The sequence below is a fragment of the Theobroma cacao genome, chromosome 3 (assembly GCF_053813885.1).
Source record: "Theobroma cacao isolate CCN51 chromosome 3, ASM5381388v1, whole genome shotgun sequence".
Lineage (NCBI taxonomy): Eukaryota > Viridiplantae > Streptophyta > Magnoliopsida > Malvales > Malvaceae > Theobroma > Theobroma cacao.
The window spans coordinates 2,130,851-2,158,237 of record NC_142641.1 but is presented as its reverse complement, the minus strand read 5'-3'; the positions used below and the strand labels follow the sequence as shown (position 1 = coordinate 2,158,237).

At 31.9% G+C, this 27,387-nt stretch overlaps 4 protein-coding genes and 1 non-coding gene across 8 annotated transcripts; 3 read left to right on the top strand and 2 right to left on the bottom strand.

Annotated features, from left to right (window-relative positions):
• Positions 1–417: 417 nt before the first annotated feature.
• On the bottom strand, positions 418–3,199 carry LOC18604073 (Peptidyl-tRNA hydrolase family protein). Its single transcript, XM_007036401.3, has 8 exons — positions 2,809–3,199; positions 2,623–2,707; positions 2,015–2,082; positions 1,849–1,899; positions 1,700–1,773; positions 1,142–1,200; positions 979–1,055; positions 418–877 (listed from the first exon to the last, which is right to left on the bottom strand). The coding sequence occupies exons 1-8, from the start codon at positions 3,097–3,099 to the stop codon at positions 764–766; spliced, it is 819 nt and encodes a 272-aa protein (XP_007036463.3). The 5' UTR covers positions 3,100–3,199; the 3' UTR covers positions 418–763.
• Positions 3,200–3,258: 59 nt separating this feature from the next.
• On the bottom strand, positions 3,259–3,330 carry TRNAD-GUC (transfer RNA aspartic acid (anticodon GUC)). Its single transcript has one exon. It is a non-coding gene; the product is annotated as a tRNA-Asp (tRNA).
• Positions 3,331–5,656: 2,326 nt separating this feature from the next.
• On the top strand, positions 5,657–11,148 carry LOC18604072 (DNAse I-like superfamily protein). Its single transcript, XM_007036399.3, has 13 exons — positions 5,657–6,047; positions 6,281–6,444; positions 6,529–6,594; positions 6,691–6,743; positions 6,834–6,915; positions 7,756–7,842; positions 8,539–8,631; positions 8,730–8,762; positions 8,892–9,004; positions 9,716–9,827; positions 9,948–10,033; positions 10,130–10,214; positions 10,645–11,148. Exons 1-13 carry the CDS (start codon positions 5,720–5,722, stop codon positions 10,780–10,782), a joined length of 1,440 nt encoding a protein of 479 aa, XP_007036461.3. The 5' UTR covers positions 5,657–5,719; the 3' UTR covers positions 10,783–11,148.
• Positions 11,149–17,482: 6,334 nt separating this feature from the next.
• On the top strand, positions 17,483–24,064 carry LOC18604068 (uncharacterized). Of its 2 annotated transcripts, none has more exons than XM_007036393.3 (9): positions 17,483–17,760; positions 18,768–18,941; positions 19,840–20,236; positions 20,345–20,628; positions 20,725–20,793; positions 20,875–20,931; positions 22,256–22,308; positions 22,396–22,471; positions 22,802–24,064. In XM_007036393.3, exons 1-9 carry the CDS (start codon positions 17,720–17,722, stop codon positions 23,736–23,738), a joined length of 2,088 nt encoding a protein of 695 aa, XP_007036455.3. In that variant the 5' UTR covers positions 17,483–17,719; the 3' UTR covers positions 23,739–24,064. The 2 variants fall into 2 exon arrangements, with proteins under 2 accessions (XP_007036455.3, XP_088660924.1); XM_088804798.1 differs by having other exon boundaries at positions 17,484–17,760; positions 18,763–18,941.
• Positions 24,065–25,042: 978 nt separating this feature from the next.
• Positions 25,043–27,129, top strand: LOC18604067 (ATP-dependent helicase/nuclease subunit). Of its 3 annotated transcripts, none has more exons than XR_016025142.1 (4): positions 25,043–25,326; positions 25,424–25,518; positions 26,267–26,340; positions 26,801–27,129. XR_016025142.1 is itself a non-coding variant. In XM_018117970.2 (3 exons), exons 1-2 carry the CDS (start codon positions 25,054–25,056, stop codon positions 25,505–25,507), a joined length of 357 nt encoding a protein of 118 aa, XP_017973459.2. In that variant the 5' UTR covers positions 25,048–25,053; the 3' UTR covers positions 25,508–25,518; positions 26,801–27,129. The 3 variants fall into 3 exon arrangements, 1 of the variants encoding a protein (XP_017973459.2); XR_001927200.2 differs by having other exon boundaries at positions 25,044–25,326; positions 26,256–26,340; XM_018117970.2 differs by lacking the exon at positions 26,267–26,340 and having other exon boundaries at positions 25,048–25,326.
• The last annotated feature ends 258 nt before the right edge of the window (positions 27,130–27,387 follow it).

Below are 27,387 nucleotides of genomic sequence, written 5' to 3'. Positions count from 1 at the left end.
ACAGAGGAGTCATAGTCCAACCTTTCAAACAGGGTAACCAGATATTGCATGGCTAACTAATTGCTTTACACTTTACAGCCTTCATCTGATCTACTTGCCATTTATGCCAACATCATTGTAAGTTTAGCAATGTTAGGTGAGACAGTCCTGGGATCACGTTCCTTAGCCTTTTGTCTTATTGCTAATTTACCTATCATTTCCCCGCATGCTTAACGTACTTTTTACGCGTTCCAATGCTTCATTAAATTTCGGATGCCTGCCAGTAGGCATCCCTATCTGCAAAGGAAAATCATATTCATATCTGTGCAACAACATTTCATCAATGCACACCTCCTAAATTTAAGATTCATATCATCAGTCTTGAATATCTCCATTACAACAGAAATGTTCAAATGTAATCAGTAGAAGAATAGGATATAAAACCAGAAATGACATCTTCACTTTTCATTTCTAAATGAATGAAAGTTACAAAGAAAAATCCTTGCCATTATCAGTCAAGGCAATATTCGTTATTGATAAAAGAATTCTTCCTAAATTCCGATGCTTTGAAGCGGTTATATGTTCATCCTATGGACATATAAAATTAGTAATGACTGATAAATGAAAGGGAGCTTGTCAAAATTTTCGACTGAATTACTTGTAATACTTTCATCCTGGAAAATTCCATCAAGTTCCTAACAATCCATTGTAATTCACATTCTCCTTCCGTAAATTACCTCAATGCGCTGCCTTAACCCAAGAGGTAGCCACCTAGAGCAATAACTTAACCAAGTTGTTCCATTGCTTTGGCGCTGTTGACATATGTGGCGCTTTTATCAAAACCTTCAAGTGAAAGAATCCGGACAGCCTCTATTCCATGTTGAAATGTAAACCCCAGCTGAAAAGACATAGACATTACCATAAAGCAGTTAAAAAAACTATTAGCAATTTCTTTACTATTTCTTCTCTACGGTTGCAGTGTTATAAGTTTTTACATACCTCTTCACGTTCTTGCTTATTGAAAGGGCGAAGGACAAAATTAACAGCATCCATCCTCCCAGGGGGCCGTCCAATGCCTGGAAAAGTTCCACAACTTTAACAACCAGCAACTACGGAAATTAGCAGCGTTTCAGATATTATTTTAGTGTTCTTAGCAACATACCTATTCTTAGACGAGGAAAGTCACGACTCCCTTTGAAATGATCTATGATACTTCTCATCCTAGAAGAAAAGGGAAACAAAAGAAACTATCTTACAGCCTTTCATCACACTGAAAACATATTTACTTTTATGGGCTTAAAAAATCCATAAAAAAGAAATTGCTTTATTGCAGGTATCAGATATAAAAAGCTCCAGAACTGAAGGTCATGCCATGGTATCATTTAAGTCTGATATAATAACAACGGCCAAACATCTTAAGGATGACAGTTTAAAACCTGACTTTCCATTTATTTTCTGTCACACCATAAAGTCAGATAAAGTGATCAAATTACAGTTAAAAAGGCAATTGTCAAAATTCGTAGCCATCTTTTGAAGAACCAAAGCACCGAAACGGTAAATAATACTAGCAAAAGTGCATATTTAGTTTGCATCCATGTCTTTGGACTAAATGCTGAGGATAGTGACAAGTGATAAATAAAAGATTTACAGCCAAAACTAAAATTGAAACATTAGTGTTGATATAAGCTCATGTCAAAACAAATGTTGACAAGATAAATACCCATTATGTCCTCCATGTCCGCCTTTTGGAAGTAGTCTCAATTTGGCAAAAGGTAAATCTAAGTCATCAAAAATCTGCAAAAGAGAACAGTTAGTAAGGAGATGGAGGGAAAGATTACGATTCAAGTCCCAGTAAAGAAAGAGAATTACCACGAGTACTTGCTTCAATGGAATCTTGTAATACGAGACAATGGCCCCAACCTTCAAAATGCATTGAGAAACCATGCAATGATTATTAGAGCTATAGAAATTTCAATCAGATGAGAAACTTTGACCCTCAAAACAATATATAGGTCCTTTGAGATGGCTCACTTACAGACTCACCACTTGAGTTCATGAAAGTTTGTGGTTTGGCAAGCATGACTGGAACATTTCCAATAAATCCTGGAAAACAGTAACTATCTCCAATTAACTATTGCAATACTGGGACATTTACAATTACATTAACTATTGTACTATACCCACATTTTTCACTGAACTGAATAAAACTTTTTCTTTTTCATTTATTGGCCATGAACTCATTTATCTATAGACAAGATATACATATATTTGATGGAATCTGTATTCAATATTAATCATCAACTATGCTTAGAAATTAGACTGTGCCAATCAGGCTATCTTCGCATGTATCTCCAAACTAATTACCAAATATACCCATCAAAGCCGCAACATTCTAGTCTTCAATGGTAGACGACTAGAATTAACTCAATCTCAAAAGAAACTAATAGTCCACAATCGAAAGTCCAATGCTAATTCCATGCAGAACTACGAGATTACATTCAAGCAAAAAGCCATGGCAATTATATTTTCGTGATAACAGGTATCCAAGACTTCAAAGCATATTTACTATATGAAGTCCATGAATTTAACATCAATCAAAGTAATTCAAAGATTAAACAAAGCTAAAGTAAAAAAAAAAAATACCTTTGCCAAAGAGGGCTTTAAAGTTAACGGTGTTAATGGGAATCCCTTCAGCCTCAGCTATAGCATCTACCATCTCAAAACCCACCTGTTTGGAAAAACCCAAAAGCAAAAATCACTTAAAAAAAACCAACAAATTCGCTAAAACAAAAATCAAAACGAGGACGCATTTGAAGAATGTATTGATACGTTGTGGCGAGTGCCATTGTATTTCTTGCCGGGATTACCGAGACCGACGATGAGCCACGGCCGCGGCGGCGGCGGCGTTGGCTTGGGCTTGGGTGGCGCCACCTGGGAGTCCGCCGTATTGGCGGGAGAAGAATTTGTGTTTTTTATAGAAAAATTAGGGAATTGAGTCATTGTTCTTTTGGATGTGGTGGAAAATTTGAATGAAGGAAAGAAAGAGGAAGGATAAGATTTAACGAATGGGGAATTAAAATTTGGAAATCGAATGCTAGAGATTGATGAACTTAATTTCATGATTTTCCTTTTTATTAAATAAAAAATTTATAATGATTTAGGGGTTAGGGTTTAGGAAGGAGAGGGGAAGAAGAGGAGGGAGACTTTTATTCAATTTTCATTTTCTTTTTCATTTTAAAAATTTTTCTATTTTTTATAAAATAAGTAAAAGAAAAACAACGCCGTTGCCGGGGATCGAACCCGGGTCGCCCGCGTGACAGGCGGGAATACTTACCACTATACTACAACGACCCATCGATGTCGAGATCGGTACATTATAATACTCGTTAAATAAACCTTTAAGGACTACACTTTCCATGGGCATGATAGTTAAGAAAGCATATTATTCAAATACATTTTCATTCTTTTATTATATTCAATTAAACCTTTATCTTCTTATTTTGAATTAAATAAATTTTTATAATTAATTATTAACAAATAATATTAATCAAAATACTATTTATCATTTTATGTCACTTAACATTGACATGGTATGTTATGAGATAATAATGTAGAATATCAATATGACATAATAACATGATCATATAACATTTGTCACTTTGCATATCAACATCATATGAACATAAAGTAATCAATGATATTTTAATTAATAACTATTAATTAACCGTTAATTATAATAATTTATTTGATTTAAAATAAAAATATAAATATTTGATTGAACGTAAAAAAATAATAAGACTTTAGTTAAAATTTCTTAAATAGTTGAAGGATTTTTGTAAATATTATGCCTTTTTCATTTAAGATATTGTTTGAGTCTCTCTCTCTCCTCATGTACGTTATTAGAATTTGAATTTCAATATAAGAGGTTTCAAGTTTGAATATAAAATAAGAGAGATGATATTTATAGATTATGTTATATAGATTTTTAACTTTATTACATTTTAGACACTTTAAGTCCTTTAAATTAATAAAATAATTTATATTTAATATATTGTTATTTTTTAAATCTTATACATTTATACACTGTTATTTAAAGATGTATAAATTATTAAAATAAATATTCATAAATTTTAAATATTATATAATAAAAAATTATATATGTAATTTGAGCATTCTCTCATAAATCGACCTTTTTTCCTCTTTGAATCCTTGAATCCCGTCATCTTTTATTTTCTTACAACTTTACTAGGAACTAATGTAAAAAAAATAAAATTAATTTTGTAACTATAATGCTCAAATAAGTCTTTTAAATTATTTAAGAAAATTCAAATAAGTTTTTATTTTTTTATTACGTTTAATCAAATCATTGTAATTATATTTTGAATCAAATAAACTCTTGTAATTGATAATTGATTGATTATTATTAAGTAAAATATCACTTGTGATTTTATATCCATATGGTATTGAAATGACATTGATGTGGAATGTGTAAAATATCACATAGTTATATTATCATGTTAATTAATATGCTAGTATATCACATCATCATCAATTTTAATATGTTAGTAAGTCACGCTTGAACCACGCAACATAAATTGACAAATGAAATTTTAATTAAATCACTAATTAGTTATAAAGGTTTATTTAACTCAAAATAAAAGTCTAATGATTTACTTGACAAATGACATATTATTAATTATGATATATCATCACGCTACATCATTATCAATTATGATATATTAATATGCCATGTTAGCATTAGGCGGTATAAAATGACAAATGACATTTTGAGTAAATTAATAATTAGTCATAAGAGCTTATTTGACTCAAAATAAAAGTAAAATAGTTTGATTGAATGTAATAAAAATATAAAGATTTATTTAAATTTTTTAAAATAATTAAAAGATTTTTTTGGATATTATACAATTAATTTATTAATTCATAAAATTTTTCAATTAATTTTAAATTAATTATCCATCTTAAAATTTAAAAAATGTTAGTGCCTGCAAGGGAGGAATATGGAAACAACAATGAGACTTACTATATTAATATGTCAACTGTTTGATGAATACCTTGTGATATTACTTGTATTGAAATTTAGTTTAAGATATTAATTTTATAAAATTTGAAAAAACAACTCGTTGTTTATTAAAATTTTAATTCAAAGAACTCGAATATTTAATTCATTAATTAGTGTATGTTCTCCCTACTTAAAGATTAGGGTTCGAATCCCTCTTCTCCTAATTAAAAAAATGATTTAAAAAAGATTTTAACATTAAAAATGAACCAAAAATAATTATTATAGAGTTTCTTAAGTAATAATCAATAGAGTTTAATGATAAAGGTTAACATTAATATATAAAAAACTATTTTTTTATGAAGTGTGTACAAAATTAAATTAAAAATTTTAGATAATAATTACAAATAGTAATTACAATACTTACTTAAATAAAATATTGAAGTTTTTTTAAATTACTTATAATTTTTTATATATAATTGATCTATATAAAAAAATTATAATTTTGTTAATTTGGATTGTGAAATTCTTATTAATTATTTAAATAAAAAAATTTCACTATTTTTCATCTAAAATTTTCCAATTAAAAATAAAAAAAGAAAAGAAAAGAAAAGAATTAATTAGATAAAGCCCGAAAAGGAGTGGCGCCAAACACCGAAGATGAAAGGCAGTTGGTAGTTGGGCTGTCTATCCCATTCCTCCGAACCTAAGCTTTCTTCTTCAATGGGGTGCGACGCTTGTTCTTGGCTCCGCCCCCGAGTCCCCATGACCATGGCCGCCCCGACTCTTGGCCAGCCCCTGCCTGAACCCATCTTCTTCTACTCTCCCCTTTCCTCTTCCTTCAAGCGCGCTACTGCCATTTCTTGTTCCATGGCTGGCCATACAAATTCTTCTTCTTCGTCGTCGTCAACTGGGTCCTACAGCCGTCGATGGTACAATCCAAGCCGTCGATGGTACAATCCAAGCCGTCGACAACCACCGTCGTCATATGATACTTCCTCCGAGATCCTTCGCCATTGGGTCGAAGTTCAACAACCTCTAGCTTCCCAAGGTAAGCAATTCATCATTTCAGGTGAACCTTACAAAATCATCATAGTAACTTCAAACGCAGCAATTTAATATTTTTCATGGAATTTCTCTCAGGTTCAATTGACTTTAGTTCCCCTTTATCGTTCAAGATGATTGATTAATTAGTCAATAATTTGATGAGAAATTTTGGTTTTTTAGAAAATGAACGCATGATTTGGGTCTAGTTAGCTTAAACGCTTGATCTGTTTTTACCAGATAGATTTACTGTGGCATCATATAACATATTGGGCGACAGAAATGCTTCAAAACACAAAGATTTGTACATAACCGTCCCTTCAGATTACTTAAGATGGGGCTATCGGAAAAGGGTCTTATGTGAAGAATTAATGGGATGGAACCCAGATATAATCTGTATGCAAGTAAGCTTGTTTTTCCTTTTATTGAGTATTTCTTCTAATTTAGTGCAACTTTGAACTTAAAGGGTGCTAGTGTAATTGCTTCAGGAGGTGGACAAGTATTTTGATCTAAGGAACACAATGAAGAAAGCAGGATATGTTGGTTCTTATAAGGTTAATCTTCAGTTCCAGGTTTATTTTGTCTATGCATTTCATGATACGGTACATATCCAGAAAACTAAGAAATATGACACGAAATTGTAATGGCAGCGGCGCACTGGAGGTAATGTTGATGGGTGTGCTACATTCTGGAAACCTGACAAGTGAGGAAGCCTTAGTATCTTTGATTTACTGTTTCTGAAAAGTTGACTTGTGGGTTTCTTATTTAAGATATCTTACTTTCCTTTGGTCAGGTTCCGATTGTTGGAGAGAGAAAGCATCGAATTTAAGGGATTTGGTCTTCGTGATAATGTTGCTCAACTTTCTGTTTTTGAGGTACCAATGAATTACAATATCTACTGATGTCTTTCTGTAACATTGTAGTAAGTGTTCTTGCAATGTTAATCTGTCGATTTGAAAGCTTTCTTTTCAATTCCTACAATCTCATAGATGTTTCAAACAAATTTGATCCAGTTCTCAAGGAAGATGCCAACAAAGATATTTTGAAAACTTCCTCAAAACATTTGCACAAATCTTGATCCTTCTGCCAGCAAAGATATTCTGAATTGGGAATTTAAATTTCAAGTTAATTCTACAATGATCAAACCTCATTGAGCATTTTTGTTCTCCTTCAAGTTCATTTCTTGTTTTGAGCAGAGGGTCACTATATGATTAATAATTCACCATAGGATAAACATACTCCTTCTTTCCTAGTTTGCTTGAGCTTGGTTGACTTACACAGACTTGAAGAAAATCATATTAAAAGCATTTGATTCTCAAAGTTCTACTGCAGTACCCTTAACGAATATCGTTATTGTTTAGTCTTTTGGATTTTAGCTGTAATTTGTATGACAAGGGGATAGAAAGAGAAATTAACAATAAATGTTTATTTATTGAGGTATACATATCACACCATGAAAAATTATTGAAGATTATGCCTTCATCACAAAGATTCTGCTTGAACTTTATACCCTAAGGGTTCTGTTGCTTGGATATTACTAATTTGGCTAACTCAGTATTCAGCTGAAAATGTAGACTGTTATTTCTATTTCTACAAATAATGTGCATCTGATTGAAGTTAACTACCCTTCCTCTTTCTTGACATGTTCATTATGCATTATGCTGTTTCTTAGAAGACTTGTCCATTCTATATGTGACTCCACTACATCCAGGCAGATATGCAGAGTTGAATCAAGAAGACTAGTGATTGGTAACATTCATGTGCTTTATAACCCAAGCCGAGGAGAGGTGAAGCTAGGTCAAGTAAGTCGCTTCACAATTTACATTATTTATGTGAAATAAATATATTACTAACCATCTTGTGAACCACAATCAAGTATAGTAATTCAAATATTCTTCTTGGAGTGTACTCCTGTAGTATCTTAGGAAGCATGCCATTTGCAAACAATACACAGCAGACAATAAAAATCTAAAATTATACATACATACATGCATACATACATACATTCATACATTTGTATAATGTATACATATACAAAACAAAATAAACATGCTTATTCAAGAAGCTAGCATTTTTAGTGCATTGTATTTCCTTCATAGATAGGGCATGCTTTGTTTTCGGTCCTTTGCTTTTTCTTTTTTTTTGGACATACCTCTTTACAATATAGTCTATTCCACATTTGTTCCCTCTTTTTGGGAGATTTCTAGGTATATAACATTTTTTCATTAATTTGTAGTTTAATCTTGTAGATGCCTAGTATAGAAAGCTTGATTCCCCTGCTTCATTTAACTTATTTAATTAATTATTTCCTTTGGGTTTTATGGGTATGTGTTGGGGGGTGGGAATAGAAACTGGGCAGAAGGGAACTTAGACTGTAGTTTACAGATTTTTTTCTTTTTCGGTTTTCACCATTGTTTTTGTTTAATTAAAATTCTAATGGCTTCAGTTTTCTTTGGTAATTTTGCTCTTGTTTTTAATTTGATCATCTTGTTTTCTAGATTCGTTTTCTCTCCACAAGGGCACAGATGCTCTCCAATAGATGGGGAAATGTCCCTGTTGTGCTTGGTGGTGATTTTAATAGCACTCCTCAGGTGTGGCATCTAAACTTTATTTCATTTATATATAGTATTTATATCATTGTCCAATTATTCTTCTCGGTAAATGCCAATTATTTCCATGTTGTGGGCAGAGTGCAATATACAAGTTCTTGTCCACATCAGAGGTAAGATTCTGTTGAACTTTTCATCTATGAATATTATTCTTCCAGTTCCATGGAATTCCCTTCTTCACAGCACGACATTGATGAATTTAATCATATATTAAACATATGATATGTTCTTTTTTTTTGCAGCTAGATATCAAGTTGTATAACAGAAAAGAGTTGTCTGGTCAGAGAAGTTGCCATCCCTCTCAAGTTTTGGGTGTTAATAGGGAATCAAGAAGTCCGTTCACTATCATGGATGGGTACTTTCCCCTTTCTACAGTCTTACCTTTTTCTTTCAAATTGTGTATGTTGGTGTATGTGTACATGAGAGAGATGATATCAGGCACATATTATTTTCCCATCAAATTCTTCTCTCATACTCCCATCACCTAGTTGTAGTGTAAGAAAATTTTTTATTGTAAACTTCAACTATATATATGCATATTACATCTCCTAAAGAAAAATTGGACTAAACCCAACAGTTTCTTATCAGAAGATGGACTCTCATTGCTTAGAGTTCTCTGATGATCACATCTCTAAATTAAATTTACTTTCACTAATGAGGTGTACATTGCTCATCTATATACTTGATGTGTATAAAAGGACAACAAAATAATAAATTTATTAACCAACTAAGAAAAATTTTATAAGATTGTCATCTTATGTTTAATTAGTTTCATGTTCATCAGATTCTGGTATTCCTGCACTTAATTATTAGAATCTTTTTCTCTCCCCTTTAGATATGGGTTCTATGCCATTGCAATTTTGTGTTACGATCCTGTACTAGGTTAAATATCTAGTTATTATTATGCCATTGTATGAGCTCATGACCAATTAAGGCCTTTAGTGTGTCGCTATCATTCACACAAACACATCCCCATGTTTTCAGGTGTTTTTCTTAGAATTCTTCTTCTCAAACATATTTCTTATTCTAATTGTCATTTAATAGAATTCATTACCTTTCATTTCAGATTTTTGAATGATTGCTGGACAGATGAGGAGGTTAGAGTTGCAACTGGAAGTGCTGACAGCCATTTAGTTGTGCATCCATTGAAGCTTAGTAGCTCTTATGCTACAGTAAAGGTATACATGCATGCATTTAGATATGTATATATATGCACACATATTTAGACCTATCTGTATCAGCGTCTTTCTGCTCCGGTTATTTGGGAATTTGTGACAGTTGTTTTATCATTTTCTCAGGGTTCTACAAATACAAGGGACTTCAATGGTGAACCTTTAGCCACTTCCTACCACTCTAAGTTTCTTGGAACTGTTGACTATTTATGGTACGAGGCTTTCTGAAATTCTGTACCTGCAGTCATAGTGGGGGCTTGGATTGTAAAGATGAAGACAGAAACTTAAGATTTCTTGACTTGGTACAGGTACTCCGAGGGTATTCTACCTACTAGAGTTTTGGATACTCTTCCAATTGACATTCTCAGAAGGACTGGTGGCCTTCCATGCAAGGTAAGAACAATTGAAAAACTAATCAAATCTTCATCCAAGTCTCCCCAAACCTCACAATGCGGAAGTCTCATGTGCTGGACTGCCCTTTTCTTAACAGTTTTTGCTTTTAAAGTGTTTACTTCTATATATTTAACTGTAGCTTAGTTGTCCTTGGAGATATGTTGATTAATGCCCTCTCACGAAACATTTTCTAGACTATTACATTTATGTTAAAAAAAAGAAGCAACTTCTGTTAAAATCTTATAAAAATGGGAATTTTAATGATTTGAATTTAGAGCTTCATATTCTGAATTCCTATTTTGTCTTACTAGATATTGCAAATGTCCTGGTCCATTAGAATAGTTTCTTTTATCTGATGAAGTGTCATTATTTATGCATAATGTTCTTTGAATTAGTTTCCTGTCTGAACCTGGTTTCTATCATCGTACAGAAACTGGGAAGTGATCATTTGGCCTTGGTTACTGAGTTTGCCTTCTCTAAAAGTGCCAAAGATACTATCCTGACTATGTCTGCAGTCTCTGATGGAGCCATCTCAGCATACAGGGAAGATGTTGGTGTTCCAGCATGATATATCTGCAATCTGGTATGATGGCTTTGAGTGGTAGACCTTAAATACATCTGTGAAGAAATGTTGTACATGAAGCTTCCTTTTGAAATGCATAAGAAAAGCCGATTTCCTGCTTGAAACTAGTAGATCATAAGAGTAGTTTCCGTAGCCTAGCAAGTAGCAAGAAAGAGGGTGACAAATTTTTTGGATTGTACCCATCCCCAGGTTCACGTGCTCTCCTTTTCTCCTCACATTTTGTCTTTACAGAACAACTGGATAATAATGTAAAGTTCATTTTTCTGGGTCAGGATTTGATGTTATGGGGTTTGCCTGGTATCATTTTTTTGTATGTTTTTGCTTATGGAAAAACTTGACATTTTAAGCTTATTTGAGATTCCCATATACCACTGGAGAAGCTTCTGTATTGATCTCAATAGTTACATCAAACTTTTGCTTCTGATATTTCATGTGTGAATGCTAAGGTGCTAGGCTCTACTTTGACAACCATTCCAACAGAAATCCCCTCATCTACCTGATAAACTTATTCATCATCTTCCAAATTGGTGACAACCCTGCTAAAGTTCCTTGTCCTCGGATATGCACCTCCATTACTGAATATGGCAACAAAAGATGGGTAGTCTAGGTCAGTTTTCTCTTGGCTACGATTCTATTGGCATTGTCTTAGAACAGTTCTCATCTGGGTATAATTGTAGCCAAGACCACAAAGGAAGTCAATATAGTCTTGCAAATTCAAGTCATGTATGAGTCACAGTGTCTGTAGCCTTATTTGGATTAACGTGACCTGAGACCCACCATGTAGAGGTGTAGCACCAAGTCCGGTAGATTGATCCATGATATTAGTTCCATTATTGTCGATTCTATATGCTGTGGTCACCTTCATCATCAAAGCAGATCGAATGGCTGCTGGACGGATCCACTCGGGATGGACAGCTTTCAGCAATGCTGCCACTCCAGCAGCATGAGGTGCTGCCATTGACGTGCCCAAGTGGAGTGCCTAATCTGTTGACAAACTCATAGTTTCCTATTTCAATATATAAATGGCATTGGTGGAACTGCAGCCAGTACATCAAACCCTGTGGCAAGAACATCTGGTTTCAGAACAGCAAGGTTGATAAGGTCTGGTCTGATAAAAAAGCATTTGTGGTGCTCACTTTGTGTTCAAGAATCTCAGTTTTCACTTCTGCTTTACTTACTGTTGCGTACTCTCTTACCAGAGCTCCTGAAGAAGTTAATTGAACCATGCTGGGAGCAGAGTTTTCAGCTGGTTCTGAAAACGCTGAATTTGCCATGAGTATACAAGCAAAAGCTACCTATCCGGTCAAGTTCAGCCATTTGTTCATATGGTTCAATCACTCTGGTGTTTTCAAAGCTGACTACCTTCCCTGCAATCTCCTTCTCTCTTCAATGTTTCTAACTTACATATTCTTTTGTTTTCATCCATCTATGCTATAGTACAAAGGTGCATCTGTAATGAAAACGCTGATAGGAAACACTGATACTCCCTCAAAGGTTTGCCCATTTCCTAGAGTCAATGTTGCAGTGAAACGGCGATCAAGCGTGCCAGTCCGTACTGTTGTGATCCATGGTCTTGCTCCGTGTGTGTCGATTTGCTCAAGCCATCATTCCCAGCAGAAACAGACCACGAACACCCCTCGTTTAATCGCTGAAAGAGAAGCAATGGCTATGGCATCATTGAAATAATAATATTAATGCCATCTGCACCCGCTTGGTCTATTCCACCAGGCACACCGCTATCTACTACCCGAATTACTAGCCAGCCTGCCTGATAAGTCGGGTTAATCTGAAATCTTGTGGTGTGACATCTCCATCGCGTCTCTTGCTTAGTGACTTGTGTCACTCAGTCTGAACTTAAAAGCTCAATTTCGTGAATTAAGTAAGTTTATAAATCATATGTCCATATTTCCAACACAAAAACATACTTAATAAGTAGTAGATAATCAATTTTAAGAGTGAGCAAAACCAATTCAAATCAATTACTCACTCAAATTAAAAGCCTGTTTAACCTAATTTTTTTTAACTTAAAAGCTATTATGAAGCTCTTATGAAAAATAATAGCTTTTAAAATTAAGTTAAAGTTGTTTGGTAAGTTTTTTTTAATAAATTCTTTTTTATAAATTATAATTTTGGTTAAAATTATCGTAAATAGTATTTCTTTTTTTGAGAGGGTAATATTGTAATTATTTTAACAGATGAGGATATTTTTGAAATAAAAATAAAAATTCTCTTGCATTTTTAAAAGAAAAGAAGAAAAAGCTCTTCATATGAGCTTTTCTTGAAACTCTTTTTTTCAAAATTTTATTCTTTTAAAAAAGGCTACTTTTTTTTAAGAGCTTTTCAAAATTTTATGTTTAGCCTGACTTTTACTTTTAAGAGGTAGATAAGCTGAAAAAAAGCCAAGCCAAACAAGCACTAAATGTGATTTTGATAAAACGGTTCGATCTAATTGATTTGTTGAATCAATTAATTCAAAATGTTTGGTTTAATTGGTTTTTTTATTGGTTTTCGGTTTTAAAATTTTTGGATCAACCCACCCAAAAAACTAAACTAATTTTTTATATAATTATATATATTAATATATATAATTTTTTTATATATTAAGAAGAATTGATAGTAAACTTAATTAATAATATATTTAAAATATATTAGAGTATTATACATACATATACAAATCATAATCATAGTAATTTAATATTAGTTATATATATATATTTATTCATAAATATGTATTTATATGAAATATCAAGTTATATATTTTAAATTATATAAGTTATATGTTAATATTATAATATATGATAGTAAATATCTTACATATTAATATGTTATAATTATTACACTTTAGTAATATTTCGTAATATAAAATGTTGTGAATATATATATAATTGTATAAATATATTATATATACATATAATTAATTTATACATAAATATTACTATAATTTATAATAAACTTTATTTATAAGATTATACTTAATAACTTTATTAGTTATCACCTTTGATTTATAACATATTATTTATACAAACTTTGATATAAAATATTATAACATATAAATTATGTGATTAATTTCATATATAAATACATACACATAATAAAGTCATATATTATATATACATATATTTAATTTATAATTAAGCATTACTATAACTTATAATACATATATTTAAAACATTTTAACATATAATTTGTATCATTAATTATATATATATATATATAATGAAGTAATATATTATATATATTTAATTTATACATAAGCATTACTATAACTTATAATAAGCTTTATTCATATGATTGCACTTAATAAGTTTATTAGCTATCATCTTAGATTTTATAATACATTGTTTATAATTAATTATTATTTATATAAACTTTGATATAAAACATTGTAACATATAAGTTATATAATTAATTTCATATATATATAATTATAGATGAAGTTTATAAGTTTTAATATTATAATATATAAAAAAATAAAATAAAATTTTGATCAATTGGTTCAAAATTGGACCAACCAAACTAATTTTATGTTTGGTCAGTTTGATCTTCTTTTATATTTGATAGGTTTTTTAAAAATGATTGGTCCATTTGATCTTTAAATATGGTGGACCAAACCACCCAATCCACTTATTTGCTCACTCCTAACCAATCTCATATCTTATTAATGTGAAATTCATGATATTTTATCTTATCCTGTCATAATGTATGAGTTCTAAAACTCAACCATTTGACATAAAAAGAGTTGTCATTAATTTTTTTTGTTTAGGTATGATTGGCCACCTAATTAAATTTATTTTTCTAATGAGGTTTTAGGTTTGACTTAAGTTCATTAAAAAAATAGATTTCGATCTACGAAATTAATTAAGTTCAGAAGTACAATTATGTATAAGGAAGGGATTAGCACTCTCACGATGCTCGTTCGAAATGGTACCTAATTAATTATGTGTTTTTTTTTAGCCTTAATAAATTAATTTATTTCCTTCAATTATTTCTCTAAGTCATTTTTATAAATAAAATATCTTTTAATATTGAAAATTCTTTCCAAATTCTCCAACCTTTTTGGTAAAATTTAAAAAGATTTTCTCATCTAAAAATTTAAAAAAGATTACCTCTTATAACGTTCTCAAAATTTCATCATCGAAGGACTTTCATTTATTTTATATTAAATATTTATTATAAAATTATATTTATAAAATCTAAAATATTTATTTATTTATATTCTTATTAATTATTTATAAATAAACATTTTTAGTAAAAATATATGGAATTACCCCCAACCCTTATAGTAAGGTCCCATAATTATTTTTACCTTGAAAATTTTAAGAAAAAGCCTTTTACAACTTTCTTTAAAAATTCCATTTAAAAGATTGTTTTTAAATAATTATAAGTCTTTATTTTTTTTATAATTTTATTCTACCAATAATGGTGATAAAAATTTCATTTTAACCAAATTATGGTCTAAAACAAAATTTTATTTTATTTATTTTTATTAATACCAAAAACAAAATAAATAACAAAAAAATGAACATAAATAAAGTAAGATGAAAGCTTCAGCCATATCTAGTAGATGGGAACAAAAATTAAATAGAATTGGGCCTTGTCCAATGCAATCCACAATCAAGTAATTTAAAAACTCAAATATAACGAACTTGGATAATAAACTAACCAACCTAACAACCTAAGCAAGCCTAAATAAGTTAGCCCACAGCCAAGACCAACGCCTAAATATTTGAGTTTCCTTCCTCCCTCTCGGTTTTTTTTTCACCAAGACATCATCGGCGGCCGCACGCTCCACCTCTGGCCGCCGTTTCTCAATGCCGGAATCTCATCGAAATTCACCCCCAAAACCCTTTCAAGCCAATCTATCATTTAATCGGACTCGTTTCTCTAAAACTTCTCTGAAATTCCTAGATCTAAATATAAAAAAATTCAAAACCGAAAAAAAACAAAGAACACTTTTTTTGCTCACTTTTCTTTTGTACTTTTTTCTCTTTTTTTCTGTCTGTTTGTTGCTGTGTTTTATTGGGATTTTTATAAGTGTTTTCTTGGAATCTTGATTTAATTGTGAATATTTGATTTTATTTTTTTCCGTGAAATGATTTTTTAATATAAAATCTGTCGATATGTGAGAGGATTTTAAGGATTCCATTGATTTTTTCCTTTTTTAATTAATTTTTTTTCTTTTAATTTTCTTTGCCTTTTTTTTTTGTTTTTTTGTCAAATTTTTTAATTTTGATTTTCTTTTCTTTTTCTTTTTATTTTGTTTGATCTTTATTTATGTGTTTTTACCTTACTTTTATTATTTGTGGGCTCACCAACTCAATACCATTTCTTTATTGAATTTTGATCCATTTAGTTTTTGAACTCATTGAAATTATAAAACCATCATTCTTAAGGTACAAAAATCAATCAAAATAAAATTAAAAAATACATTAAAAATAAAATAAATTAAGTCCCGAACAAATATAATGTTTACATATCTAATTGTGTAACGTTTTCATTATATTAATTTTTTTATTTATAAAAAAGAGACTCTTATCCTAATATAGATCTATTTCGATTTTTGTATCTTTTATGAATTTTATATTAATAAAACTTAAAGTTTACTAGGATATTTTAAATTTTAAAAATAAAAATAAAAATTAAATAAATCTATAAATCATAAATACATATTTTTAATTTAAAAATATATCTAATAAATAATAAAAATTTTATATTTATATATTTAAAATTTATATATTTTTTAGTGACGTGAGATTAATTAAACTTGCACGCAACAAGTATGATGAAAATTTTTATTCGTTGTTTATTCTTGTTTTATAATTTTATGCACATTAGTCGACGGAGTTGACGTGTACACTTTTTTATAATAAACACATTTTGTGGCTCTTCCACGTCGAGACACCGCATTTTTTTCGTGTCCAAAGGCATGCCATCCTAAAACTGGTCCCCTGCCATGGTTGTCCTCGTGCAGCACCAAAAGTAATTAGTGGGACCAAACATTATCCATTATCCAATAAAAAATCCCCTATCGCATCTCGGGCTGCCCACCTTAAATTCATCAACGGTCCTGATTCACTTCACCCACATCGTTTGCATCGGACGCACATGCACCGACCTTGTAAAATCCGCGTTTTGATCATATAAACTCGGTTTTATGGAAATTATTACAGAATTTTCTATGTTACTTAATTATAATACAAAATCATAATTAATGTTATAAAAATATTAATAAATTATATTTTTTTATTAATTTAAATAAATTTTTTTATTTTTAATCAAACAGATTTATAACTAAATGTTATTAATAAAAACATTACATGATCAAGTATTATTTTTTACTTTAATGTCAATATTACATGTCAAAAAAAGACAAAGTAACGGATCAACTAATGTCAATTAATAAAAATTTATTTAATTTAAAATAAAGATATATAAAAAAATTATTAAAAGTAATAAAAAAGATTTTTTTAAAATTTTAAAAGTGTCAATATTTTATTAATTTTTAAAATAAAATTTTATAATCATAATTAACTCGTGTCAAATTGTTTATAATCATTCTCGCGATACTGAGTTGGTGTGATCACACCTCACCAAACCAGCGACGCTAATTCGACCACCCAATCATATTTCTCCACGTGGAATCTTCCCTCCAACAATTTAAAAAATTGGAAAACAACTGAAAAAAAAAACATGGCGTAATTGATATAACCGGCTTCCTTTGTACGGCAAGAATCGCCGTTGCAAAAACACTCCCCGATTTGTCGGATTCCTTTCTCCCTTTTAGATTTCCCTCAATCTCTCTCCGTTTCGCCTCCATTTCAGAATTCTTCGCATTCTATTTCGATTTTCTTGTGGCTTTTTTTTTATCGTTGCGGAAATCGAGAGATCGAAATTTACGTAAATTCGGAAAAACTAAAAATCGATGCAGCGACTCGTTGACAACGCCCTCGCTGTTACCAAAGAGTGAGTCATCTCTCTCTCTTTCTCTCTACGTATATTTATACGTATTCGTGTATGCATGTGTCGGATTGGTTTCCTGCATCAGCTTGTTGTTTTTACAATCATTTCTCTTTGCCTATGGATTTTTGGATTTTGAGGAGATTCGGGGAATTTTTGAGGGATTGTTCTTAAGATATTACTGGCTTTGTTTTTGGGAAAAGTTGGTGGGAGCTGTTTATTGGCTGAATCAAGTTAAAAAAAAAGGGAAGAAATAATTTATTTAGAAATTTTTTGGTATTATTTATATGAGAAATTTATCAAATTGAACCATTCAAGATTTTCCTTTCTTGGGGTTTTCCTTGGTGAATTTTTTACAGGGAAAAAATTTAAAAAAATTACCTTTTTTTGGCCTGGTTGCCTCTAATTACCATATTGAGAAATGATTTATTTTTGTTTTAGAAGACAAAAAGAATTTGCTGAAATTGTTTAATTTCTTAATTTGTTTTAGAAGACAAAGAAACAGAAATCAGTTTAGAACTCTGAATGATTGACCATAGGAGAGGTTTCTTACTATTAAGAAAATTTCATATTTTGTTAAGGAATTAGGGAAAGTTTGTCAAAAAATAGAGCTTTTTGGACATTAATCAATGGCGGAAAGTTAGCAGTCATATTTATTTATTTATATAATCATTGCATTTGAGGCTTCCTTTTTGCAGCTTGGTTTCACTTAACATTTTGAACTGTATTAGGAGCAATTTTGTTCTGTTCTTCCCAATTTCAAATTGATTATTGCGTCTAAATATAATTAAATGACTTTAGCTTTCGTTAGAGTGTTATTGCATGCATTGTACAGCTACCTTTGAAAGTTGTGGTAATTTATCTGCTTTGCTTGTGCTGAATTCTTCATTCCCTTAAACTGCACTCAGATTTTTTTCCCCCTTTGGTAAGAGCTAGTAAGCAGTAATTAGTTTCCTAACTTTTGTCATTAGCTTACCAAACAAATAACCAATTTGCTTTTGCTTTTAGTGCAGGTCAGTGAAGACTTTCACGTATGAGTCTTTGAACAATATTGCAAGGCTGATAAATGGAGTGTCAGCACTTTTATTGACCATTCTTCCGGGAAAGGCAAATATTCTCGAAGGTGTTCAGGGATGGGAGCTTAGGCCAACATTTCGTGGACCTCGCTTTCCTCGCTGGATGGGAAAGTATGTTTTTTAATTTAGATGTGAGGAAAAATAAGTCTTTAAGAATCATGGACTAGGATTTTGTTTTGTATTTTCCACTTGTATGCTTAAACAAATCTTTTGCAAGAGTGATTTGAATTATTAATGTTAACATTGAAGTTCATAGTTTGCTTCCTAGGTTTGACCTTGTCTTGCTTTCCCTCAATTACGGAGTGGACGACTAAAAGATTAAGCAGGAGAGATAAACCAGAGTTCTGATCATTTTTCTTGTCAAGATGTCCTGATGGAGAAGTTTAATGATGCTTGTTGACACTAGTGTGTTTTTGTATCATAGGTCCAATATACTTCCATAGAGCCTCTTCTAATTGGCTTCTTAAATGCCAAATAGGACCTTTTCTGGATATTAATTTTTAATCATTTTTTAAGAATATGATTATATTAAATGTTCTTGCTTATCAAAATTGCCTGCAACACATTTGATTGTATTGGCTGGTCATGAAGACAGATTTGTTACATAACTATGGAAGCTAAGTAGGAAGTGGTGTCAGCAGAAATTGCTTAGATTCCTTCTCTCTCACTTGAGATGCTCATCTGAAGAACGATGGGAGGGGAATTTTTGCCCTGCTTTCTTTCTTGAGTGGCCACTAAATAGTTTTCATTCACGTTTTTTTGTCTTTCTAAGTAATTTGTTGCTACTTTACAGTCCTATGTTCTCTTATGGTCTGAATCTGGAATTGCTCCTTGCTTTTCTCAGTCCCACCTGTGGCCATACCAAAAAAAAAAAAAAAAAAAAAAACAAAGAAGATGGATTTTCTTGAAATTATCATAAGCAATTATCATTCTTTAACAGCTTCTTTACTGTATTAAGTACTTGTAATACATTTAGTTGTTGACATTCCACTTTTCTTGTTGACTATAGTGGTGTTTCCTCATTCAACCAGTTCATCCATGAGCTTTCTGTGGATTCGGATACTTCAAGTATAGACTATTCTTCCGGAGAAGATGATCTTGATGGAGTATACCCTGCATCACCGTCATCTTATGGGTCAAGAATCTCCAGAACCAGCACTCGTATCAAGAATGATTGGCATTGGACAGACTGGATGGCATTCATATTTTCATGGATTTTATTACCTGCTAGGTTTCTGCTGGGGATACCATTTCTTCTTTTCCGTTTGTTAAATATATGGGGACCGAGGGCTTCTTCAGATCCAGGAAGCCCCCGTCCTAGGCATTTTCATTCCTTCAGGAAAGTGCACACCCCCAAGGACCATGTTGTCCACCGCACCACTGACAAGAGACGTGGAGTCATTGAGGTTTCTACAAGGACTTGCATCTTACTGCTTCTTGAAGTTTTCTGTTTTCATTGCCTTATTATTTTCCATTATTTTATTCCTTACTCAAAGTGATGCTATGTCAATCAGGATCTTCATCTAGCAATTGAGATTTTCATAGAAGCTATATTTGATATGTTTCACAAAGCTGCGCACTATGTTCTCTCCCCATTTGAAGCTTTCAGCATATTTGTAAAATGGTTGTCATGTCCCAGTGTTGGTGTTAAAGATTTCAAAGATGATGTTATTAATGCTTCTGTTCCCACGGCTACTCTTGGTGATAATGATCCAGCTCCTAGAGAAAGGAATCTTACTCTTCACCATTCTCTTAACACTGATGCTCGGACATGTAAGGATGTCATAACAGAGCTTGGGTAAGTGCATTGCTATTCTCAAATTTTTCTTGCCCTTTTTACCCCTGAAAGTCTGCATATCTTCTGTTGGTTTCTTACCCCCTCTTCCTGTTTTAGGTACCCATATGAAGCTATTCATGTTATCACTGCTGATGGATATGTTCTTCTTTTAGAAAGAATACCAAGGTATAATTGTTAGTTTTCTTTTCAGATTGTAACTGTTGCTTGAATGTTATGGTTCGTGATACCTCTAGTCTGATATTGCAGACGTGATGCACGGAAGGCTGTCTATCTACAACATGGTATTTTGGATTCATCTATGGGGTGAGTAACAATCTGCAGTCTGCCTACCGCGCTGCTGTGATTTCTTTTATGGTTGCTCACGTTGTTGGTTACGTATTACATTGAGCTGCATGCCTGACCTTTTGTAAGGCAATTTTTGTATGGGTTTTGATATTTCAGTTATCATATGCCTATAACTTGTATTATATTGATATTGATATTTTTCCAACGAGCAAACTTCCAACAGTAGTTAATTAACAACTCTGAACTATAATGCTTAGTGTCAGTTAGCATAATTAGACTGCTTTAGTGTGTGCTTTTGATGCAAACATTATCTTTATTTTGAAAATCTGGTTTTTGCACACATTATTATATTTAAAATTGTATGAACATGTTTGTTTTGGTTGTTTAATTAAATGGCCAACACATTGTTTAACAATATCAAGCCTTAGCGCCTAGTAAATGTGATTGGCTATGTGAACTTTTGCTTCATTCTCCTCTATCAAGAATGATATGAGTAGAGGACAAATTATTAATTCTGAAGATTTTTGGATAAGCTTATAGTGTGGCAGGCATAGTGAGCTGAATGAGCATAAAATTACCTTTTCCTTGAGGAAGACAAAATGCCACTTGATGATGCTAGTGAAAAACTTGCTTGAATCTGTAGGATAGTTGAAGCATGGCGAAGAGAATGACCATGATTCTCGTTGCAAAGTAAATTGCAAAATGACTTACAGGCTTACAGCCATTGCTCATGCCTTAAGTTTGAAAATGAAGAAGATGCTCCATGAATTATGACTTTTGCTTTTCACATGTGAAATTTAAAAGGATAATGCAAGCATCAGTTGACAATAAGAAATATTATATTATTTTGTTAGAGATTAATTATATGCTATTGTTTCTTACATTTACTTTTTGGTCTAATGGTTTCTTTTTAGATAAAGATGTCCATACTTAATTATTATACTATTTATGCATTGAAGGAATCATTTCAGTCAGCGTACTGTGGATACCATCTAATAGATATTACCTATTGAGCTTTGGGGCATGTGATTTTGTCATCTTAGACTTAAATGAGATAGGAAGAAGATCCATGTACCTGTCTTAACTATTTTTAAATTAAAAAAATATATATTTTGGGTTGGTGTTTGTCTGAAAGTATCACATCTATCAAAGACTTAAATATATGCATGTGACGCCTATGAACATGGATCCCTCTCCTTATGTTGTGTTAAGCACTCTTCTTCTTCTTGTATTATAGAAACCATATTATTTATTATTCCAACTAATTGCCATATATTCCCTTTTCCCTTTTACTAAAACAGTTGACCTTGTTGTGTTCTTATGAGTTGATTCCTTTGTGCAGTTGGGTTTCTAATGGCATTGTTGGTTCTCCAGCTTTTGCAGCCTTTGATCAAGGTTTGTCTTATACTTTAGAGTATTTACATCATTCATAGCACATCAGTGTGAAATTGCAGTGTAATGATGGTATTGCTTTAATTGCAGGCTATGATGTTTACCTGGGGAACTTTCGTGGTTTAGTCTCTAGAGAGCATGTGGACAAAAATATCTCGTCACGACAGTAAGTAAATATATGATTTCTCTGTCAATATCTTTGATTCATTGTTTCTCAAACACTGAATTTGGAAATTGAAGAATGAAGCATTTCAACATGATTTCTCCTCTTTTCTGCGTTTAATGTGGTCACTAGGTAGGAGCAGATATATTCTTTTAACAATTTTTTATCTATCTTTTACTGGTCACACTTGCCGACCACAAAAACTTGGAAGTCCTTTGCAAGAGACTAGAATCACTTCATCTTGTTGGTTTTCAAAATCTTTCTAGTTTGAAACACCACCCTTTCCCCTTCTTCAAGGAAAAAAAAAAACTTAAAAGCACCATTTTGATTTAGATATTGGCGATACTCCATAAATGAGCATGGGACAGAGGATATTCCGGCTATGATAGAGAAGATTCATGAAGTCAAAACTGCTGAATTGAAGATTAGCCAACCTGATGAAGAAACAAATGATGAGCAGCCTTACAAACTTTGTGCAATCTCTCATAGCATGGGGGGAGCTGGTATGCTGATGTATGTTATAACACGCCGGATCGAAGAGAAGCCTCACAGGCTCTCAAGATTGGTTTTACTTTCACCTGCAGGCTTCCATGATGATTCTACTTTTGTGTTTACAATGATGGAGTATCTATTTCTTCTTTTGGCTCCTATTCTGCCACTTCTTGTGCCTGCCTTTTATATACCAACCAGATTCTTTCGTATGCTGTTGAACAAGTTGGCTAGGGACTTCCATAACTACCCTGCTGTTGGAGGACTGGTTCAAACCCTAATGAGTTATTTTGTCGGAGGAGATAGCTCAAATTGGATTGGGGTGTTGGGGTTACCTCATTATAACATGAATGACATGCCGGGGGTCTCATTTCGTGTGGCGCACCACCTTGCACAGATAAAACATACAGGAAAATTTAGAATGTACGATTATGGGAGTACATCAGCCAATATGGAGGTGTATGGATCTCCAGAGCCGTTAGACTTGGGTGAGTATTATGGTCTTATTGATATTCCCGTTGATTTGGTGGCTGGTCGGAAGGACCAGGTAATCCGACCGAGAATGGTTAGAAAGCACTACAAGCTGATGAAGGGTTCTGGTGTAGATGTATCATACAGTGAATTTGAGTATGCTCACTTAGACTTCACATTTTCCCACCATGAAGAACTCTTAGCATATGTGATGTCACGCCTGCTGCTTGTGGAGCCTGCTCCAAAGCGCCAGTCTGGTCAGAAGGCTTTGAGGTTGAAAAGAAAGGACTGGCGAACTCTTAATTGCTGATGGGTACGAAACCATGCACTTCCATGTTTTTTCTTTTGGATTTGGCATGTGTTGCTGTATTGATAGGTGCATGCTTGTTGTTGTATGTGAGTGAATAGATCAGTAATATTGTTTACATCATTGTAATTAATGATAGAGCCATTGTATACATGTCTTAGTAAGCTTCCCTTGCAAATTTTCTGAGGCAAGTCTATTGAAAATGAACTCAGAGAAAGTGGTGCTTAGTAGGAATCAATACGTTTGGCAAATAATGTTTGTTTGTAACATTTTACAGTAGATGATATCTTCAGGAAAAAGAATTTCCATAATCTTATACTACTTTTTCAGTTTTCTAGTCCTGTCAATTGTTCGCTGAAATCATACAACATTGGTCATACAACATTTTATATTGGTCATACAACATTTTATCTATGAGATATATATTGGTCATACAACATTTTATATTGTCTCCCTACATTCTTGTGAACCTGATCCTTGTTAGCTGAAATCATAAATGTCGACTTTCCCAAGCATGTATCCTATGTCAACTTGTTTGACTCTTTCCTTCTTAAAAAAAAAAAAAAAGCCTCCTTAGCTATGGATAATTTTAATTCAGGGTAAATTACACTTGACTTTTGATACGTAGATTTATTAGTTTTCGAAATGAGTATTTTGTTTTAAAAGAATATTTTCATTAGACACATAAATTTTATTATTAGTTAATCGTTAATATTTTTGTTAATTTGATAATGCGAGAATATTTTTAAGATAATTTTACGTTTTATTAATTTTAAAAATTATGATTATATAAATTATAATTTTTTATTCTAATTTTTTTAAAAAAAATGTATCGGCCACTAGCATTGGCTAGTGCTTCTCATGAGAACCTAGGGAGACCGGTGTAAGGAAGCATAGTTGGTCTATCTAAGAGAAAGGCTAAAAGTGAATAATGGAAGAAAAACATTTAGATATTAACACCGTTTATATATTTGAGGTGAAGTGTTTATTTTAAAAATTAATAAATTGAAGTATAATTATGATAAAAAATTAAGAGAATTAATGTATTTTACTGTTTAATTTATGTGGTATATCTTCATATTTATATAACATGAACAGAAAATATTAATTGATATTAAATTTTGACAACTTATTACGGTTTAAGGATTTGTGTAGCTAAATTAAAAGAATAAAAACTATTTGGAAACAAATTAAAAGTTGAGAAATTTTGTGAATACAAAATTAATTATATTATTGGGACTTACTTGCATAAATTTGCATAGTTTAATCACTTTTTTGTTATTTAAGCCAAAAAGTTCTGAATTGTTACGATGGTTTTATGAGCTCAAGCGGTTGCGTAAAGCTAAAATCCACCAAAACGGTGTCGTTTAGTGCATCGGAGAAAATCCAAAACCTTTTAAAACAAACGGGGTGCTGCTGCTGCTGCTGCTGCATCCGGTTCCTCGATCGTAAAAACTGGAAAATTAAGAAGAGTGAGAGGAAAATGGCGATGAATTCGGTGAAATGGGGATATGTCCGTATCATCACCGGCACCATTCTCGGCGGCGTCCTCGGCTTCTACGTTATGCACCGCGTCGAAGTCAGCTACAAGGTCTATTTCTTTTTCGTTTGTTATTTTATTTATTTATTTGATTATAAAGGTAGTAAACTTTTGATATTTTTTTGTACTTTAATTTCATTTTGAACAGGAAAAAATGAAGGAGAGATTGAGGCAATATGAAACTGAATTGAAGAAGAAAGAGAAGTTAAATGAGCTTGAAGATTCCATCTAGCTCTTTATACAGTTGAGCAAAACCTACTTCTTTCAATCTATTTTTCCTTTTTTATTTTTGAATAAAAAGTATATTTTTAGAACATAAGCAGGAGATACTTGGAGTCATGATCTTTGATTGATGGTAAAGTGACTGATTTTTTTTTAATTTAGTGTTGAATTAAATTGAAAATGGATTCTAATAGTATGAAATGATGCAACATTCCCACCATTTATCAGGTTTTTTATGGTTTCTTTTCTTGTGTAATAATTTATCGGACTTTTTTTTAAAATTGTTTATCGAATTTCTTGATTTTATGATAATTATTAAGTTGAGCTGAGATGAAAGAGCCAAAATGTTATATTTAAGTTGTAGTAATAATAGTGTTCACAGTGCAAGCTTCATAATTGATTTCACAGAGCAAAAAAATGAATTAGGTAAGGATAATTAGGGATTAAGGTGTCCTGCTAAATCACGGGTGGTAGAAGATTTTTGTTAGTTGTGAGAATGTAATTGATAAGGAACAAAGTATAAAAATTAGATTAAGATTTGTTAAGGATGACTAGGGTTTAAGAAGAAATTTTCTCTACCCTTTTTGAGCATGCAAAATTGGTGGAAAAAGGTGAGAGAATTTGGGCATTATTCTGCTTGAACAGGACCGAAGAGGGAAAGAAAAGGATAAAAAGGAAACTGCATTTAGATTTCAGGGGAATAGAGAAGGATGAACATTTTTATTGTCACAAATTTGAAGTTCTGACCTTTTGTATAGTGAAGCAACAGGTGAGCAGTAATGCATGGAATTGGGTTAAGGCATTGGACATGAGCTGTTCTGGCGATAAGCAAACAAGAATTAGGCACGATTTTGCTGTTTACTCTTTTCCTTGGTCTGGCTTATTTTGAAACATATTCCCGTATTACGATGCAAAATCATGCTAGAAAGTTTGCTAATGTATAACACTGTGGGGGAAAGGAAATGATTGAAGATTCATTGACATTCTTGACCAATAGTTTTGACATCTGCATTCTTTTTAGCTTAGTTAAAACTTTCAGTACTATTTATTTTTTTCTTAAAGCTATGCTAATTATATTCTAGCAGGCATTTAGGACCATACCTGCTTTGACATGCTTTTACCTTGTGAATCGGACAGCTGCCAATTTTGCTTGCATATCTATATGTTCCAAATTGATTAAAAATGTGGTTGAACAATTGATTTATGTTGTAGAGCAAGTTACTTGTGTTGTGTTTCTTCTCCTTTTGTTCTTCAGTAGGCAGTTAGATTCATTAACTTTCTTGTCAATGTGGCTTGTTTGCAGGGACATGTCCATTGGTGGTTAATCCAGACAAAACTAATTTGTCGGAATGCTCTATCAATCTACCGTGCGAATTTTAACATGAAGATGAAAACTAGCATAACACTTTGATCTATTAAAGATGGTGGGATTGCAGAACTGATTTTCTTACATAAATGCTATGAAGTAGGGCTTTCTTTTTTGAATCAGAAAAGACGGGGTTTTAGGGTTTAGCGTTTAGAGTTTAGGATTAACTCAGTTGTTCATTTTGAATTTGAATACCTCTGCCAATCCCCTGCTGCTTGTGTCTTACTTCAATGATCATGCTCAACTGGATGTGGTTTGACATCTCAGCTCATCCTTATGGTTTGATATATCATCGGTATACGGATTTTATACATCTTGTAATCTTATTAAAAATATTTATTTTCAAAAACTTTTATATATTTACAAAATGATACTCTTTCAGTAAATGATAATTATATAAATATTATATATTTATCGATGTATCAATACAAACCTAATCAACAAATTATTTATGACATAATATTTAAAAAATTCTTGAATTGTTTTTAAAAATTTAAATAAATTTTGATTTTATTATCGTTTTC